General features: G+C 52.5%; 1 protein-coding gene across 7 annotated transcripts in view; it reads left to right on the top strand.

Moving 5' to 3' along the window:
* Positions 1 to 18,706, top strand: part of LDLRAD4 (low density lipoprotein receptor class A domain containing 4) — a 422,280-nt gene that overhangs the window by 384,926 nt on the left and 18,648 nt on the right. For all 7 annotated transcript variants that reach the window (XR_005212161.1, XM_037805579.1, XM_037805577.1 and 4 more), the window contains one exon: positions 11,840 to 11,994. Coding sequence is in view for 6 of the 7 variants with exons in the window: in XM_037805579.1 (XP_037661507.1) it covers positions 11,840 to 11,994 (155 nt within the window). In the remaining variant the exon portion in view is untranslated. The remainder of the gene's footprint in view (positions 1 to 11,839; positions 11,995 to 18,706) is intronic.

Below are 18,706 nucleotides of genomic sequence, written 5' to 3' on the forward strand. Positions count from 1 at the left end.
TAGCAACTTAAAAAGTGCTGTGGAGTCATAAATAAAGAGCAAGACATGCCCTGCCCAGTGCCCCTGCCCAAGGCTGTTGTCTTATCGGGTACACCCACCTCTGCTCAGGAGGACGGAGAGTAAAGAAACACAGACAAACTCTCACTGTGCAGACACCAAACAAAACTACCCAGCTGTTTTAGGATCAGCAGCTGTGCCTAAGAGGGAGTGGGGAGCAAGGATGGTGGCTTATTGAGCTCACTGGAAAAAGAAGGTGGCCTCAACGGTGAGTTTCCTGTAGCAGACAAGTCTTGGACCCCAGAGGGCCCAGTGGGTTCTTGCTTGTGGGAGAATGGGGTGGAGGTGTCCATGAGGGTGCAGATGCCCATTGGGTGGAGGCGTCTGTGAGGGTGGACGATGCCTGGTGGGTGGAGGTGTCCGTGATGGTGGAGATGCCCATTGGGTGGAGGTGTTCATGAGGGTGGACAGTGCCCATGGGATGGAGGTATCCATGATGGTTGACAATGCCTGTTGGGTGGAGGTGTCCATGATGGTTAATGATGCCTGGTGGGTGGAGGTGTCCATGAGGGTGGATGATGCCTGGTGGCAGGAGGTGTCCATGATGGTGGAGATGCCCATTGGTTGGAGGTGTCCATGAGGGTGGACAATGCCCGTTCGGTGGAGGTGTCCATGACAGTGGACGATGCCCACTGGGGTGGATGTGTCCGTGAGGGTGGAGATGCCAGTTGGGATAGAGGTGTCCATGACGGTGGGCGATGCCTATTGGGGGCAGGTACCTGTGAGGGTGAAGATGCCCACTGGGTGGAGGCGTCTATGAGGGTGGATGATGCCTGTTGGGTGGCAGTGATGGTGAGAATGGACAATGCCTATTGGGTGGAGGTGTCTGTGAGGGGTGCACAGGGATCTGCCAACAACTTTCAGCCCGTTGGTGACTTCACCCGCCTTTTGCATGGCAGATTTCCTGAATGCTGCAAGATGTTTATAGGATCTGGTGAAAAGGAGGGGCAAATAAGAGGCCCTGACTGCCCGCCATACACACACACACATTAAGGTCTCTAAGGGCATAAAGTACACAGCTAAGAGCCTAAAAATAATCAAACGTTCAGAAAATAGGACATCTGTAAAGGATGATCTATTAACGTAGGAAAGACCAAATGGAAGAAGGTGTTAAGCATCCTACAAATAGCGATAGATTATATTAGGAACTAAGGTGGCAGAGCCACTCATCCCAGGTCCTTTAAAAATAGCACATTCGCCCATGCCTCTGGAATGACCCAGTTCAGAGCCTCATTGAACATAGAGGAGACCCAAGGGCTTCCACCGCGTTGTCTGTCCCTACAAATCTCCACCCTACAGCTCTGAGTTTCTAGGGTATGTATCTGTTAAAATAGAGGGAGGCCAACATCACCTCGTCACCGTCTACAGAAAAAAAATATGGTGCAATGATGCCTTCCTTCAGATTTTATACTAGATTTAGTACAAAATTTCTGATGTTTGACTTTCAGTGACTTGTTCATTATAGCATCATGAACTACAGCCCCTTAAAAGGAAGGGGCTGTGAAATTTCTACTTTGGCCTTAAATTCTTTCCTTATGTGGCCTGCTTCTTGGCATTATTTTGTTGATGTCAAATCAGGGGAAAGTGATCAGCAGACTGTGTTCAGAATCCCTGTGGGGCACCTGAGACTTTGGAAACCCTAAAGCAAATTATTATTTTCTCCTAATGCTGCTGTTCCTATTTTATCAGTTCTCCCAGAATTCACTCTCCTCTTAGCCTCTCCATCCAACCCCACTTCCAAAGCCAGACCCCGCTGATGCTTTCCTTTGCTGTGCCCCAGGTTCTCTGCACCATTCCACAGTTCCTCCCCCTACCAGGCTCTTCTTCAAAACCTTCATGAAAAAGTCATTTATAAAGGTTTTGTTTTCCAGTGAAAAGTTCCAAGGGCCAGAGGTGGACAGAGCAGGGGGAAGGAGCAGCCTTGGGTGCCCAGCGCCCTTCTCAGCTGGGATCGGCTGGCAGGGGTCTCATGGTGGACACAGGCCATGGGCCTGGTCTGGGGTCAGGGGTTGGCTGGTGAGTGTCTGGGGTGCTGGGCTGCCCTGAGGGGCCTCCTAGGCTTGTAGGAAGCAGAGCCTTTCTGTTTCTGTGGTGACGAATGTTCCTCTAGAGGATGAGCCACAGTGCCCCCCCCCCCCCCCAGGGGTGATGAACGGCACCACCGTGGCCTCCTCTTCCGTGCCTCTGTGTGCCCCTGGCCTGGGGAGCAGTGAGGAATGAGCACAGCACAGGGCGTGTGGGCTGCTGGGCACAATCTCGCAGCAAATGCTCCCAGCCCAGGACAGGCCCCGGGGCTGGGGAGCCCCCTCGTCCACCTAGGCCTGTGCATGGATGACCTGGGAAATCTTGAGATCAGACTGTGAAGCCAAGGCGTGTGCAATCTCACCTGAGCCTCGTGCTGTGAAATGAAGCCTGATGCAGAGATGGCTTTTGATGATGGGAAGTGTCTTTGACTTGCCCTGTGACCGTTCTTTGTTGAGTGGGTGTGAGTCAGGCCGTGGACACCAGAACCATGACCCAAGGCTGGCAGAGCATGGGGCAGGTTGTGGGGGCAACTGAGGCCCTGAGTGGTCTCCATGTGGGAGTGGGGACACTGCCTGCTGGAAGGGGGAAGGGACCAAGGAAGGAACAAGCATCACCTGCCATCCTCCTTTCCAAATGCAGGCAAAGTGAGTAGGGGAAGGGTGGTGAGGGCTGGGGAGGGGAGGGGACGGAGGGGAGGGGAGGGGAGAGGAGGGTACAGAAGAGGAGGGGAGGGGGTAGGAGAAAAATGGAAGGGCGGGCAGGAGAGGGGAGGGGAAAGGAGGGGAGGGGAGGGTTGGGTTGGGGAGGGACACTGCTGTTGCAGCCTGGGCATGCGTCCATGCCCATGCGTGGAGGTAGAATTCTGCCCCGAAGAGGAAAGGGGTTGTGGGGCTGGGGGGCTGGTGCTTGCCTCCCCACCTACAGGAAGCTGTGGGATGTAGGGAGCTGTAGTGTAGGACTCCTGCCTGTCCCCAAGGGCCCCTGTCCACTCGATGTCCCACCCCAGAAGCTGCGGGCCTCTGCTGGGTTTGTCAGCCTCCGTGCCTCCTCAGGAGAGAGCAAGGTCTGGCTCCTGCCCCCACTTCTGCCCAGAGCTCAGGACAGCCCATCCTCCACCCGGGCTCCGGCCCATGGTCCTCGTGGGTCCCCAAAACCAGGGATTCCAGAAGCACTGCGGGCGACCCTGGGGTATTGGCGGCTCGGGGACACCTCACGGTTGCTCTCTGCTTTGTGGACCCCGTTGTGAGGCAGCCCTGGGGATGCAGTCAGCCCAAGGCCTTTCTAAGCAGAGGTGGAGAAGCGGGGTCCGGGTTCAGGAAGAGTTGCCCTGCCCACCCACCATGCGCTCACGGCGTAGGAGCTTAGGTTTGGGGGGGCCAGGGGCAGTGCAAGGTGGGTCACAGTCCAGAGAAGGCCAGGCCATGGGGGGCATGTGCAAGCCGCACCCTGTCCCCTAGGCCACCGGGCACTTGGGTGCTATTCACACCCCAGGCAGAGTGGGTACACCCCAGGAAGAATGGACATGTGTGTCGTGTGGGGTGGACGTGCCCTGGACAAAGTGGACATGCATGCCATGTGGGCGAAAGTGCTCCAGATAGAGTGGATTCGTGTGCCGTGAGGGGTGGATGTGCTCTGGATGGCAGGGAAGCACCCCAGGCTGTGTGGAGTGGATGTGCCCCTGTAGAGTGGATACGCCCCAGGCAGTGTGGAGTGGACATGCCCCTGTGGAGAGGATGCACATGCCCTGGCCATACTTGTAGTGTGCACAGGGACAGCAGCACAGGGCAGGCTTGGACAGCAGGGATGTCCGCAAGCAACTGGGCCTCTTGGTCTCTGCACTAGAGTGCCCTGAGCTAGGACAGGCTGGACCACCCCTTCTCAGAGACCCTTCCAGGAGGGTGGTGGATCCTCCTTTCTTTCTGCTTGTCTGTGGGATGCTAGATTTTCCTCATTACCTCAAGCGAAACAACACGTCACAGCAGACTGAGAGCAGAGGCAGAGTTGAGAACCAGCCATCTCCCCGTGAGACAGTAGAAAAGAGAAGAACAGAAAGGCAAAACAATAGCACTCTTATCACTGAAGGTTCTTTATTTCAAAAAATACAATTATTTTCCATAAAAAGTATTTATGCTAACGTGTGAAGAGCTTATTATTTTTTAATGAATAAATACTCAAATTTTTCAGTTTTAAATTCAGACATTATAAATATCAATAGAGATAATCCAAATGAACAAGGGACTCTGGGGTGCTTGAGAGTGTACAGGGGTATATTAGTTAAGGTTCTCCAGAGAAACGGAACCTGCATACACACACACACACACAGACACACACACACACACACACACACACACACACACACGTATTAAGAGATTCATTATGAGATTGGCTCACACGACTGTGGGGAGTGGCAAATCTGAATTCCACAGGGCAGGCCACAAGTTGGAAACTCAATGAAGGTGACATCGAATCCCCCAAGAGAAGCTGACTGGCTGAAAAAGAGAAATTCATTTTTCTGACTGCTGAAATCCTCAGTTCTCGCTTTAAGTCCTCCAGCTGATTGGATGAGGAGAGTCCCCTCATTGCTGAAGGTAATCTCCTTTGTTGGTTGTAGATGCAATAAAGCTGTAGATGCAGCAGTCAACTGACTATAGATGCAAATCCAGCTATGAAACACACCCACAGTAACAATCAGGCCAGTGCTTGCTTGACCAAACAACTCAATGCCATAACCAAGCCAAGTTGACATGTGAACTTGACCATCATAAGGGGTCCTAAGACTGAAGCACTGGGTGCCTCTGCTTTGTGGCCCTGTGAGTAAGAATAGCCAATTGGGGTTTGTATAGGGGGCACTGGGTGTTTCTGATGCAGTCTAGCAGAGGGGACTCGGGATGATCATGGCAGGTTCATGAGAAGCTCCTCCTCAGGAGCAGGCAGATTCCTTACAATGGAAGATGGTGGAGGGCTTTCCTTTCCAAAGGAGTAATTCTGTACAATTTCACACCATTGAGCTCTTTCTCATGCAGGCTAGATGTGAGTTTAACATGATACTAGTTCAGAAGATGCATGCCTTTCAGACAACATAAAATGTTCTGTATGTTGTCTCAGCCCAAAAGAAGAATAAAATCTAGAGTGAATAAAGACCTAAATACAAAAATACAAACTACAAACATTTTAGAAAAAAATATTTCAGGATGTTGGAGAAGTCCTTTGTTTTAGTTTCCCTGCTGAGAAAACAAATACAAAACAGTGGGTTGGCTTAAACAACAGGACTATATTGGCTCACGGTTTTGAGGGTAGAAGTCTATAGTGGAGATGTCAGCAAGGTGATGCTTTCTCCCTGTGGCATTCTGGGGCTGGCTGCCAGTGGTCCTTGGTCCTTGGCTTTTCTGTAAACTGGCAATGCACATGGCAGTGCCTTCTCCTTTCTTTTCCAGGTTCCATTGCTCCCTGTGGCTTCTCCTTTGGGGTCCAATTTCCTTTGCTTATAAGGACTTCAGCCTCGTTGGAGTAAGGCCCACCCCCATTTGGTTTGAGCACCCCTCAACTAATAAGGTCATACCCCCAGGACCAGGGTCAGGGCCTGAGCAGGCCTCGTTGGGAGACACGGTTCAGTCCCCAGCAGCCTTCCTAACCAAACAGGAAACTCAGAAACCATAAAGGAAAGGCAAACAGTGTTCGATGGCGTAGAAATTTATATCTTCTGTACAGAGACTCACAGCTGGGTTCAAAAAAGTGAGAGACTCGGAGAAAGTATTCGCATCACATATAACAAAGGCTTGTAGCCACAATATATAAAGACCACTTACAAATAAATGAGGATACTGCAAATAATAGAAAAAGGAGGAAAGAATATGAAAGACAAAAATGCAAATTATCAATAACCACAGGGAAAGATAGCAAATTACTAATAATTAGGGAAATATAAATTAAAACAGTACACCTTTTTATTGTGGTAAGATATATATAACACAAAATTTACTATTTTAACCATTTTTAAATGTACACTTCAGTGGTATTACTTACATTCACAATGTTATGCTACCATCACCACCGTCCATTTACCAAGAATTTTTCATGACCCCAAACAGAAACTCTGTACCTATTATGCAATAACTCCCCATTCCCTCCCACCACTACCCCCGCCCCTGGTAACCCCTAATCTACTTTCTGTCTCTACTAATCTGCTTATTTTATATAAGCAGAGAGAGAGAGAGGGAGAGAGGGAGATAATCATACAATATTCATCCTTTTGTGTCTGGATTATTTCACTTAACATGATGTCTTCACGGTTCATCCATGTTTTCATATGTATCAGAACTTCATTCCTTTTTATGGCTGAATAATATTCCACTGTGTGCATACACCACAATTTGTTTATCCATTCTTCTGTTGATGGGCATTTAGGTTGTTTCCACCTTTTGGCTAGTGTGAATAATGCTGCTTTGAACCTTGGTTTACAAATAGATGTTTCAGTCCCTATTTTCAAATCTTTGAGAATGTATCTAAAAGTGGGATTTCTGGGTCATATGGTAATTCTATATTTAACTTTTTGAGGAACTGCCAAACTATTCCACAGCAGCTGCACTATTTTACATTCCTACCAACAATGTACAGGGGTTCCAATTTGTCTGTATCCTTGTCAACACTTACTGGTTTCCATTTTTTAAATAATAGTCATCCTAGTGAGTCTGAAGTGGTATCTCATTGTACTTTTTTTTCCTTGCTTTTTTTTAAAATTCAGTTTTATTGAGATATTCACATACCATACCGTCATCCATGGTATACAACTGTTCACAGTACCATCATATAGTTGTACATTCATCACCCCAATCTAGTTTTGAACATTTTCCTTACACCAGAAAAAATCAGAATAAGAATAAAAAATAAAACTGAAAAAGAACATCCAAATCATCCCCCCCATCCCACCCTATTTTTCATTTAGTTTCTGTCCCCATTTTTCTACTCAACCATCCATACACTGAAGTGATATCTCGTACTTTTGATTTGCATTTCTCTAATGGCTAATGATATTCAACATCTCTTCATGTACTTATTGACCATTTGAATTTCTACAAATGTCTACTTAAGTATTTTCCTCAGTTTTTAACTGGGTTGTTTGTCTTTTTGTTGTTGAGTTGATGGGAGTACTTTATTCTGGATACATTCTAAACCCTTATCAAATCTATGATTTGCAACTTTTTTCTCCCATTCTATAGGTTGTCTTTTCACTTTCATGATAATATCCTTTGATGCACAAGAGTTTTTAATTTTGATGCAATTCATTTTATCTATTTGGTTCTTTCATTGCTCACGCTTTTGGTGTCACATCTAAGAAATCATTGTCAAATCCAAGGGCATGAGGTTTGCCCATTTTCTTCTAAATGTTTTATGATTTTAGCTCTTATGCTTAGGTTCCTGATCCGTTTTGAGTAGCTTTTGTATGAAGTGTGAAATACCTATTTTTGTCTGTCTGATTGACACATGTTTAAAGGGTGATAATCCCCAGGGTTAATGAGGGATTGGGAAGCACACCCTCTCCTTAATGACAGCCTCAACTAGTTTAGCCTTGTTTAAGACAGGTCCTCAGTAGCCATAGGATTTTAAATGATTATGCCCAGAAATTTCACTTTTAAGAATCTTTCCTAGAGGTACACTGACAACACACACACACACACACACACGCTCACATGCTCACACAATCTTTTGTTCATAATGGAAAAAGAAAATGTGAATCACCTAAACATCCACCAGTGGAGAGTGGTTGAATAAGTTACAGTGTATCATACCTTGGAATACTAGATATAACCAGGTGTGCCGGTTTGGATTTATTATGTTCCCCAAAACGCCATTATTTTTAGTGCAATCTTGTGGGGGCAGACACGATTGGGTTGGAATCCTTTGATTGAGTGTTTCCAAGGAGATGTGACTCAATCAGCTGTGGGTGAAACATTTGATTAAATTATTTCCATAGAGATATGGACCCTGCCCATTTAGGATGGGTCTTGATTTAATCACTGGAGTCCTATAAAAAAGCTCACAGACAGAAGGACCTCAGAGCAGCTGCAACTAAGAGAGACATTTTGGAGACAGCCATTGAATGTAGACTTTTGCTAGTCCAGAGTTTGCTCCAGAGAAGATAAGAGGACAAAATGCCCCAAGAGCAACTTTCTGAAGAACACATAGGAGCTGAGAGAGGAGCTGGAACACAACTTGGGATCAGCAGATGCCAACCACGTGCCTTCCCAGTTAACAGAGGTTTTCCAGACGCCATTGGCCTTCTCCGGTGAAGGCTTATGCATATTAATGCCTTAATTAGTACATTTCCATGGCCTTCAGACTGTAAATGTGTAACTGAATAAACCCCCTTTATAAAAGCCAATCTATTTCTGGTATTTTGCATATTGGCAGCATTAGCAAACCGAAACCCTGGGGGTAAAGAATGAGATTGATTTACACAGCCTCTTGCTTAAAGGTGGCTGTGATGTAGTAAGTGAAAAAAGCAGAATGATAACCTCAATAATGTATTATAGAAGGATTCCACTAATTAAAGAGCAAAAGCACAAAGCTGTTGAGCTGCACTTTCCTCCAGACAGGGGCCTGGGGTCCACGGGGCCTTGAGGATGGCTACATTGTCCTCTGCTCGCTTCCGTGTGTAAATCTCCCAAGAAGTTTTTATTGTTCTTATAATAGAAAAACCTCTTCAAACGAAACACAAAATATACCAAAAAAAAAAAATGTCCCCTAGAATTTTACCCATGCAATTTGCTCTGTTTTGCTACAAATGGTTATCTGCACATAGCTTTCCTATTCAGGACAAGATTCTCCAGAAAGGCATCTCCAGCAAAGAACCACTGCACAGAGACCTGCGGCCCCTTCACTGGAGTCTTGCTTCCTTCTCCTTTCATGTCCATAAGGCAATTCCATTGTCTTGAGAAAAGAAAACATTTGTCAACCCCCAGGCATGCTTCACCCTAACCTCCTAAATAGAAATGAGGTGTGGTCAAACAAGGCTTCACCATCCCGCTTCTGCAGTAGGATCATTGCTTCTGTTCCTGTTCTTGGTGGGGCATGCGCTTTGGATTGGGGGTTCACCTCCTCCCAGCTGTCGTCTCGGCCCCCCTCAGTGCCCTCTGCCTGAGCCCCAGCAGGGGCTGCTTCCCTGAACCAGGGCACAGGTGGCCGCCCCAGGGGGCTGGAATCTCACATTCGTTCACTCCTTAGCTACCTGCCTGGCCCTGTGTCGTGCTAGATCTGAGGACACCGAGCCCAGGGAGGACGTTCTGGTTGCCACTTAGCATGAGACATGGGTTGAAAACACATGGTTGCCATGCCATGCCCACAGGAATAGCCTGCTTCTGCAGGCCAGGAGCCACTGGCTCGACCAGAGGCCCAAGAGGCTTTCCAAGGGTTGGCACAGGGAACAGTGACTTAGTAAAAGAGTGGTGACGACAGCACCTCTGGATTAGCAGCCGTGTTGCAAGGCTCACAGGCAGTGGCCATAAAGCCGGCCACCCTGGTGTCTGTGCCCCCATGCCAGAGGTCCCAAGTGCCTGTGCTATTTGTAGGAGCCACTCAACCTTCCCAGGAGGGCCACCCTAGGAGGGTTCTGGGGGCCTCTGCAGGTCCTGCTTGGCCCTTAGCCTCAGGGGGTTTTCCAGAGCAACCGCAGCTCCCAGGCAGGTGAGGGCAGGGTCCTGATGGCCAGCCACAGCCCCTGCACCTGCTAGCACAGCACCAGCTGTGTTCCCTGGGAAGGACAGTGCCCCCTCCTGTCTTTGTCCTGCCAGCTAGGGGTGTGCCCGGCACCTCTACCTGTGCCCAGGCGGCTAACTGTGGTGGCTTCGCAGTTTCGGTCACTTGCGCAGCTGTCCGCCCTCCTCGCCAGCTGGAGGGTCAGGGTGGGGTGTGGCCGCTGTCTCCTCCCCTGGCCTCAGTGCCAGTACAGTCCAGTACAGTCCAGCAGCCCTTGTGCACTCATGCATACATGTGGGCCTGGGGTGGGGGGCAGCACATAGCTAAAGATGGGGGGTGCTTTTCAGTTCCTGCCAGCATCACCCACCTATGAGGCCGCATACTGGCAGAGCACACTGAGGCCTCTGAGGCCCAGCGCGGTAAGCAGGGATGTGCACACGTGCGTGCACACTCATATGTGTGCAGGTGTGCACATACACATATGTGCATGCGAGTGTGTCTGTGTGGGTGGGTGTGTGGGTGTGTACTGTGAGGCAGAGAATTGCCTGTAATGCACTCTTCCCTGTCTCCTATTCCTACACACACCAGTCCCCAGCTGCAGAGCCAGGCAGTGACACCCACCCACCCCCGTCTCACGGTCTCACTGTCTCTCTGTGTCCACGCGCCTGCATGGGGAGATCAGCCTAGAGCAGGTAGAACAGGCAGGCCTGGCGCTTGCAGGCAGCAGCAAGCCTGGGTCGCAGGGCCCACCTTGAGCCCAGAGCCTCTGCTTCTTCCCTTTTAAAACCAAGGGCTTTCAATCTCCTACAGCAGTAGCTCTTCCTCCCGTGTGAGACTGAGCTAAAGGCATGTGGGTAACAGGATGGGCAGGCGGGGAACCGGGCCCACCCCAGGTACCTGGTAGAATTCAGCCACTCCCCCAGTGGGACACAGTGAAGGTGTGCTGTCTAAATTCATTCCAAAGGCAAAACCCTTGGGGAGAAGGCTTGGAGCTTTCTCACACACTTGTCCCTTCAGTATGCTATTCTTGTGCAGAAAGTAGTTGGGGAAACGTGAGTCCTCCCAAAAGACCGCCTTAACTTTTCTGGAGAGATTTCCTTGGGAGGGTAGTGCCTGTGTGAGGCTCACCTGCCGGGGTGACGGCTGGGGTGCCATCTGGCAGGGCCAGCTAGGTGAGGGGCAGCACGGGGCTTGCCTTCCCCACGAGAGGTCCAGGAGACCCCGCCGGGCGGGGGCACTCGCTGGGGCTGCGGGGCTCCTGGCGGCTCCGAACCTGCATGGGGTCTCCTGCGGCACCTCACAGGGCTCCTGCAAGCAGACCAGGGACCTGCCCCCAAGGCTCTTTTCACTGTGAAACCACTGCACCCGGCTAGTGAACCCCGGAGGTGGGGCAGAAAGAGCCCCACGCGAGGGGCCCCTTCCTTCACCGGGTTTCAGGGCGTCGGTTGGTATGGCCTCTGCGAGCAGGCCCGCAGCAGTGTCGCGCCCAGGTGCCCCAGCCTCAGCCTGGCTTTGGACCTACCCCAGGCACACGCTGCCTGTGTGACTGCACCCCTCCCGCGGGGTCTGGGTGAGGACCAGCGCTGCCGTCAGCTGCGCCACCTGCCTCTCACTAGGCAGCAGATGGACATTATGGAGGGCGTCCTGAGGCAGATGGGCACTCAGAGGGCGAGCGGGCACTCCGGGGGCTGGTGGGCGTTGCTAATAGGCACTGGGGGTGGGCAGGCACTCTAGGGGTGGGCGGTAGGGGGATGGATGGGACCTTGGGGTACGGATGGGAACTCGGGGGCGAGCTCTCCAGGGTGGGTTCTCTGGGGGCTGGTGGGTGCTGGGGTCTGGCACTGTGGGAGCGAGGGGGCGCTGCTGGGTGGGCGCCTAGGGGTGGGCACTAGGGGGATGGATAGGCAATGGGAGTGGGTGGGCTCTGGGGAATGGATGAGACTTCGGGGGATGGATGGGCTCTGGGGGGCGAGCGCTGCAGGGGCGGGCACTCTGGGGCGGTGCCCGGGGGATGGGCCGGCGCTGGGTGGGGCGTGGCTGACCTGCGTCCATCCTCTCCCCGCAGCGGAGCTGGAGTTCGCCCAGATCGTCGTGGTGGTGGTTGTCGTGGCGGTGATGGTCGTGGTGGTCGTTTGCCTGCTGAACCACTACAAGGTGTCCACGCGGTCCTTCATCCACCGCCCGAGCCCCAGCAGGAGGCAGGACGAAGCACTGCAACCGGTGAGTCCGGGCCCCGCCGCGTGCTCGGCGGCCACGGGCGTTTTCTCAGGCCCAGAAGCGGGGTGGACGCCCCTGCGCGGGCTCAGTGGCTTTCTGGGGCCCTCTTGCCTGCCCTGGAGCCCAGGTCACAGCTGGATACCCCTATCGAGCCCCTGCTGCCGGGCATCCGTCAGTCCATGCTGAGCTCCCTTGCTCTTGCCCTCCAGGCAGATGGAACCCTACCACGCAGCCTGCCGGGGGTTTCTCATCCAACACCCTGGGAGGCCCTGGTGTTGCCCGGAGGCCTGTGGCGGTTCCGCCGGGTCAAGCGCCCTGGCCCAGGAGTGTACATGAAGGGTGCAGTAGCCCGTGTGGTCCTGCTAAAAGCGGTGGGGAGAACCTGCGTCGACCCCTTCTAGGGTGGAAAACGGGTGCAGGGGGGAGCAGGTGCTCAAAGGAGCTCACGGGAGGCCTGGAGCTATCACTTGCCCCCAGTCAGCCCCCTTTCCCACCTTCAGGGAAGTGGCTCTGCTCCCACCAGGGAGACCAAGGGCCCCCAGTTCCCTGGCGCTTTTACTGTCTATGATGATGAGTCAGGCAAGTAGAGTCTGGGCTTCATGGTGGGCAGAGGGGCAGCTCGCCCAGGGCTTGGTCTCTGGGGTGCTGAGTGGTGGGGGCCCACACTGGGCAGGTGCAGCACTCACAGACAGGTGAGGACCCTGCTGTTGCCCTGGTTTAGGGGGGCAGTGTGGTGTGTGTGGGAGGGGTGGGGAGGTGGGGGGTGAGGGAGTGGGGGTGGGGTGGGGTGGGGGTGGAGGTCTGGGGAGGAGTGGGGAGATGGGGAGAAATGCAGGGGTGGGGGTGTCGGGTACGGCTGCCCACAGGCACCATGGAGCGGCAGCTAGCTGGGGCCTGGTGGTCCACTCCAGGATGGCGCGGCCTGGCCTCCTTGGGGGCCGCCAAGTTGCAGTTGCACGTGCTCATTTGTCCTCGGGCTGGTGCTGCTCTGGGACAGGCCCCAGGAATGGGGGGCAGCAGGGGTGAGGTGGGCATGGAGGAGACAGTGTTCTTGGGTGCATTGTGCAGAAAGCAGACTCAGCCTAGAGAAAGGCCCTTTCCCTGTTCCCCCACATCCTCCGTTGCCCTTCCTTTGTTCCCCGACCCCACCAGGCCTCATCCTGTTTTGGAGGGGGCCCCTCACCCCCAGAGGTGCCGGGCCCAAGATTCAGCAGTGCACAGCCCCTGAAATGGTTCCCCCACCATGGGGTAGGTGGCTGTCCTACCAAAATTCTGAACACAAAGCTCACAGGACTCCCTGACTTTAACAAAATTTGGGCAGAAAGTCTCAAAGCAGCTGCACTTTCACAGCAACAAGGATCAGCCATGGTAGCTTTGCCCAAGCCTCAGTGCCAGGACTGCATGGGAGGGTCTCCTGGCCGAAACCATCCCACCCATCACCGCCATCACTACAGGCCAGCCTCAGGCTGCCACGGGCACCTTACCCTCCGTGTTCCAGGAGCACGGGGACACAGGCCCCCTTCCACTCTGTGCTGTTCCTGGACCCCACTCCAGCCCCACACTCCGACCTCCCTACCCTCGTTACCACTGCCCACCCCACCTCTGCCCACCTCTGAGTTCCCTTCAGACTTGCCTTGACTCCCCTTGCTTGGTGGGGTGACATGCTCCCCTGCTCCCCAGTGCATACCTAGCCCACCCTGGCTCATTATCTCATAGCTGTCTGCCTGAGGGTCTGTCCCCAGAGTGTGGGCCCCCAATGCCAGCTAAGGGCCTGGCCTTCCATCAGCAGCTGGCAGGGTAGCTGTGGGCTGGCACTTGATCTCCCCCAGGGATTGGATGAGGCAGCATGGAGTCACCCTTCCTAGGGAAGGGGTTCAGCAAGAAGACCACTTTAAAAAGGCAGCAGCAAAAGCATAAACGTGCTGATACTTGGCACAGCTTTTCAGTGATTTGGGAAGGGTCCTACAAAGTCCCTCTCCAGGGACGGAGCGGTCACCGTGTCCACAGCCTTCACCACGGCTGCTGGCTGCGGGGAGGCCGTGGCCACAGGCACTGCCTTTCTGGAGCTTGGGAAGGAAATCCAGCAGCTCTTAGAGGTTCCTTCAGGGCTGCACCCTGCATGGCAAGTGGAGACAATCGATAACTAGTGAATCGTATCCACGCAAGTCTTTATCTCTGTCTGCACCTGATTTTGTTAATAAACGCTGGAAAGTTTCCCCAGAGAGCTTGGTTCTAGGCTGAGCGAGGGCTGCACAGTATAAAGTTTAGGTTTTCAGGCCTTTACTGCTGCACTGTTTTTTGTCTTCTGAGTGACCCTGACCTGGGTGCTGTTACTTCTCAAGGCATGGGTTTTCCTCCTCAGTAAAAAGGGAATATAGGTATTGCACAGCTTAGCAATAGGCTGTGTCTGATGTCTGATGTTTCATAAAACTCAAAGTGCACTTTAAACAATGTTGAGAGAGACAGTTCAGTCCTATAGTTCAAAAGGGGGAAGAGGAAGGAAGAAGCAGCAAAAGTCTTTCTCCCCTGGGCACAAACACAAACCCAGGTCACGCCCCACCGCAGCCTTTCTCGGTACCCAGGAACGTCCCCACAGGCTCCATGCCTTGTAATTAATTACCTCTTCCATTTCCCTAGCTCCTTTTAAGAAACACCACTTTCCTTAAGACAGTGTTAGGAGACCAATCTGATTAATTTATATTAGGGGTTCTCAGCCAGGGCTGATCTTACCCCCAGGGAACACTTGACAGCATCTGGAGAAGCTTTGGGTTGTCACATCTGGTGGGGGGGGGGTGGGCAGTCAACATACAGGGGTGCTTCTGACAACATACAATGTGCACAAACACCCCCCTCCAAAAAAAAAATTACCTTGCCCAAAATGTCAATGGTACCCTTGCCAGGAGTGATTCTCTGTGGGACGACCATGGCTTGTTAACATAAATGGATCTCAGAGGGAAGAGCAGACCACCCAGCAGGACTGGGGAGGAGTTGGGGGGCTCCACAGGGTCCTCGCAGGATCAGAGGGACCTGGACCGCTTCCCTCAGCGAGCTCCATGCCCCGCCCCCCCTTGTTCACGCAGTGATTCACCCAACACCCACCATGAGCCAGGCACCCGCCAGGCCCTTGGCCCCCAACCCCCACCGGCCTTGGCTGCACCCACCCCTGGGCTCAGGCATTTTCTAGATCTTTGGGGGAGCTGCAGGTGGCCATTTGTGGGTACGTGAGCTATAGCAGGTATCTGGGATGGGGTGGGAAGATCTGTGTCTTCTCCAGCCTGGCAGTGGTGGCCCTTTCAGGCTGCCCTCCCTCAGGGCCTCTAGGATGCTGCCCCTCAGCTCCAGGAGCTGGGCACTGCCACATGGCCGCAGCACTGTGGGAAATACTTTCCCTATCCTGATGAGGCTTCCCCACGTGCCATGAGGACGGACAAAATGGTGTCCTGAGGTCTCCTCTGCTCCAAGGAAAGGTGGCATTGTATGTGTGGCTGCTGTCTGCATGGTTTTATTTCGATTAGCAGAGCACTCCAGGGCTTTTTGTCCCCAGCGGCCTTGCCTTCATGGGGAGCCTGAGCCATGGCGGGGGTTGGTGGCATCCAGACAGGGTGGTCTGGCATCTCGGGGAGTTCCCATGGTGGCATGGTGACCCCCCTGGGTTTGCCATTCAGCCTGTGCAGTTCTGGGACACTGCTCTCCTGGTCCTGTTGGCCATGGTGGTCTTCATTAGCAAATTAGAGAAGGAAGGATTTATTTTTGACTGGTGCAAAACAGGCCAGGGGTCTAATTTATCAACTTATGGGTTATCTGGCTTGACTCTGTTGGTTAAATTTACTATTATGTATTTCTGCTGGGAAGACGTCATAGTTAAGGTGGCAGACTAATATTAGGGAGACATCAGAACAGTAGTTGGGTTTTATTGTAGAGAGGGAGTAGAGAGGGAGACTGGAAATATAAATGCTCTCATTTGTTTGAGAAAATTTTGCTACCCCTGTGTGAGCTGACCTGCTTGATATCAATTGAGCTTTCTGCTTCCACCAGAAAGCTTAATAAAATAAATTCTGAATATTCTTGGTTCCCTGGAAGAGCCCTCTTATGAAAAGCAATGAGTAGAACCACATGCCCTCTAAGGTCCTATATTAGTTAGAGTTCTCTAGGGAAACAGAACCAACAAGAGATATCTGTAAATATAAGATTTTATAAAAGTTTCTCACACAACTGCTGGGATGCACGAGTCCAAATTCCGTAGGGCAGGCAGCAGACTGGCAACTCTGATGAAGGTGTTCGATGAATTCCTCAGGAGACACTTCGCTGGCTAGTCAAAGAAGAAGTGAAGGTCCTCTCTCTTCCTTAAAAGTCTTCAACTGATTGGATTAAATCCAGCTGATTGCATTCCCTCATTGAAGAAGACACGCCCTTCGTTGATGCAGTCTTGTGGTTTATTAACCAGTCACAAATGTCCTTGCAGTAGTGGTTAGGCCAGTGCTTGCTTGACCAGACGCCTGGACACCATCACCTGGCCAAGTTGACAAATAAACCTGACCATCACAGGTCCCTTCCAGGTAGAACCCAGACACGCCGGGGTCCAGGGACAGCAGTGCTGGTGCCCGTCAGCTCCCATCCTGCCTCTTCCTCTTCGGGCTGGTCCCTTCTCCCCCAGTTTGGTCCTGCTGGCCATGGGAGGGCCGTGATGAGGTTAGCGTTCCCCGGGTCTGGCCCACTGACCCGACACGCATTCTGCTGCCACCCACAGTGGGATTGGGCCACCTCCCTGGTGCCCTGACATACTCTCCAGAAGGGCTCTGAATGGTGTAAGCAGCTATTTCTGCATGAGAATGAAAAACACAGCAACCAGGCTTAAATTAAATCCCAAGAAAGGTGAAACGCTTAAATAGTGGCAAGCAGCAGTGGGTAGTTTTGCAATATAAATCCTTGCATGTTCTTTCTGAGGGACTCTGGGTTTTGTGGAACCTGATTTATTTGGTTCCAGAGCTTTGCAACAGTCTAGATTTCTCTTCATTATCTTAGAATGCCAAGTAATAGGAAAACAATGAAGGGGCATAAATATTCCAAACACAGCCCTGAGAGAGGTCTGTGCAAGTTGCTGGAGTCTTTCTTGCCAGAGCTGGGAGCATCCTGAGCACCTGCCATGTCCAGCAACCAGGTGGCTGGGCCGGGCCAGCCCTCAGTTTCCTTCTGAGTGTGGACAGCCCAGGGTCTGCAGCCAAGGGGCCCGAGCAGGGAGAAGTGGTCAGCCATAACCTGGGTACAGGAGAGGGGCAGAGACCTTTTACTTAGTGAGAACCACATCAGTCTGTTGATTTCCTGCCTTTTTTGACTTTTAAAAATGCAGTTTCAAATAAAAAGTTTATCTAAGAAGTCATATCAGGCATGTCTTTGTTGCCAGCTGCTTCAGAGACTAAATCACTTGTGGAACTACAGACAGAAGCCTGGCCCTCCCCCTGGGGATGATTCTTCAGCAGCCCACCCCCCACCAGTCCCGCTGGGGAGGGGGCTCGGACAGAATGCTGGGGGGCCAGCTGGCCATTTTTATTGGCTGCTGGGGAAGGAGGATGACTGAATGACCTGCAGTCACAGCCCTCCTCATGCAAAAATGTGTTCCTTCCACCCACAGCCACCAAACGGGTCCACAACAAAAGACCCTTCAGCAGGGGTGCAAGCTTGCATCTGGGACATGGCTGCTGGCTTCAATTTGTCACGCAGAGTACTTTGACAAAACCAGACCCAAAGTTTAAAAATTGGGAGATTGCACATAGAAATGAGAAGTTACGGCTTCCCTCGGAAAGTCGGACTGTCAGGTGGCCCCAGGTCAGTGTCCCTGCGTGGCGTCCAGGCCCGGCCTCCCTGGCACGGAGTGGCATGGTGGTGGTGGCTGTCATTTAGAGAGATCAGTCTTCGATCTCATGCCTTGACCAAAAGGGTGAAAACGGAGACCCAAAGGGTGGTCCCTGCTACTCACGGCCTGGCGCCTCTCGCCTGTGTTCCTCCACCTGGGGAGGAGTGGCCACAATCGGCCGTTCTGGGTGCTGGACACAGGGAGGGCGAGAGCCCAGGACAGGCCAGGACATGGCGCCCACACCAGCCCTTTCGGATGCTGCTCGGGGGGGCCATCGGCACTGTGGGTCAGAGCAGGAGGTCAGAAGGGGCCTCCCCTAGAGGTCACTGAGGGTGGGAGTGGGTGCTTCTGAAACCGGCTGGGCAGCGGCACCCTCTGTGACAGATGCTGAGCCCACTGTGGTGCTCCGGACTCAGATTCTCCAAAGCAGAGCCATGGGGTGTGGTGTGTTAAAAAAACCCCGTGGGAGAGTGAGAGCGCACTGGTCTGTTTCATTCCTAGCTCTGTTGCAGAGGAGCTGGATCCCTTGGTACCCGACTTCTCTTGTTTCTGCTACTTCAACCGTCATTTGGACGGGAGCTGTTGTCAATGCGGTTAGAAAAAAAAATGAATCAAGTGCCTTAAGGACACATTGGTAACCGGCAGGCCCTGACACCCAGATGATAGAAAGCTGAGCCACGGGGTGAAGGACGGAAGGGGGCTGGACAGCTTCCCCTTGGGCGAGGTGCGTCCCTGCTTCAGCAGAGTGCCAGGCGTGTTTGTTGTTGCGTGTGTCCAAGAAGACCCCATCATTGCGTGAGCCGCCCTGAGGGCGCCACGGGGCAGGTCAGCTCGGGCAGGTGTGACCGCCGCAGCCTTCGCCCT

The sequence above is a fragment of the Choloepus didactylus genome, chromosome 16 (genome assembly GCF_015220235.1).
Source record: "Choloepus didactylus isolate mChoDid1 chromosome 16, mChoDid1.pri, whole genome shotgun sequence".
In the NCBI taxonomy this organism is placed as follows: Eukaryota; Metazoa; Chordata; class Mammalia; order Pilosa; family Megalonychidae; genus Choloepus; species Choloepus didactylus.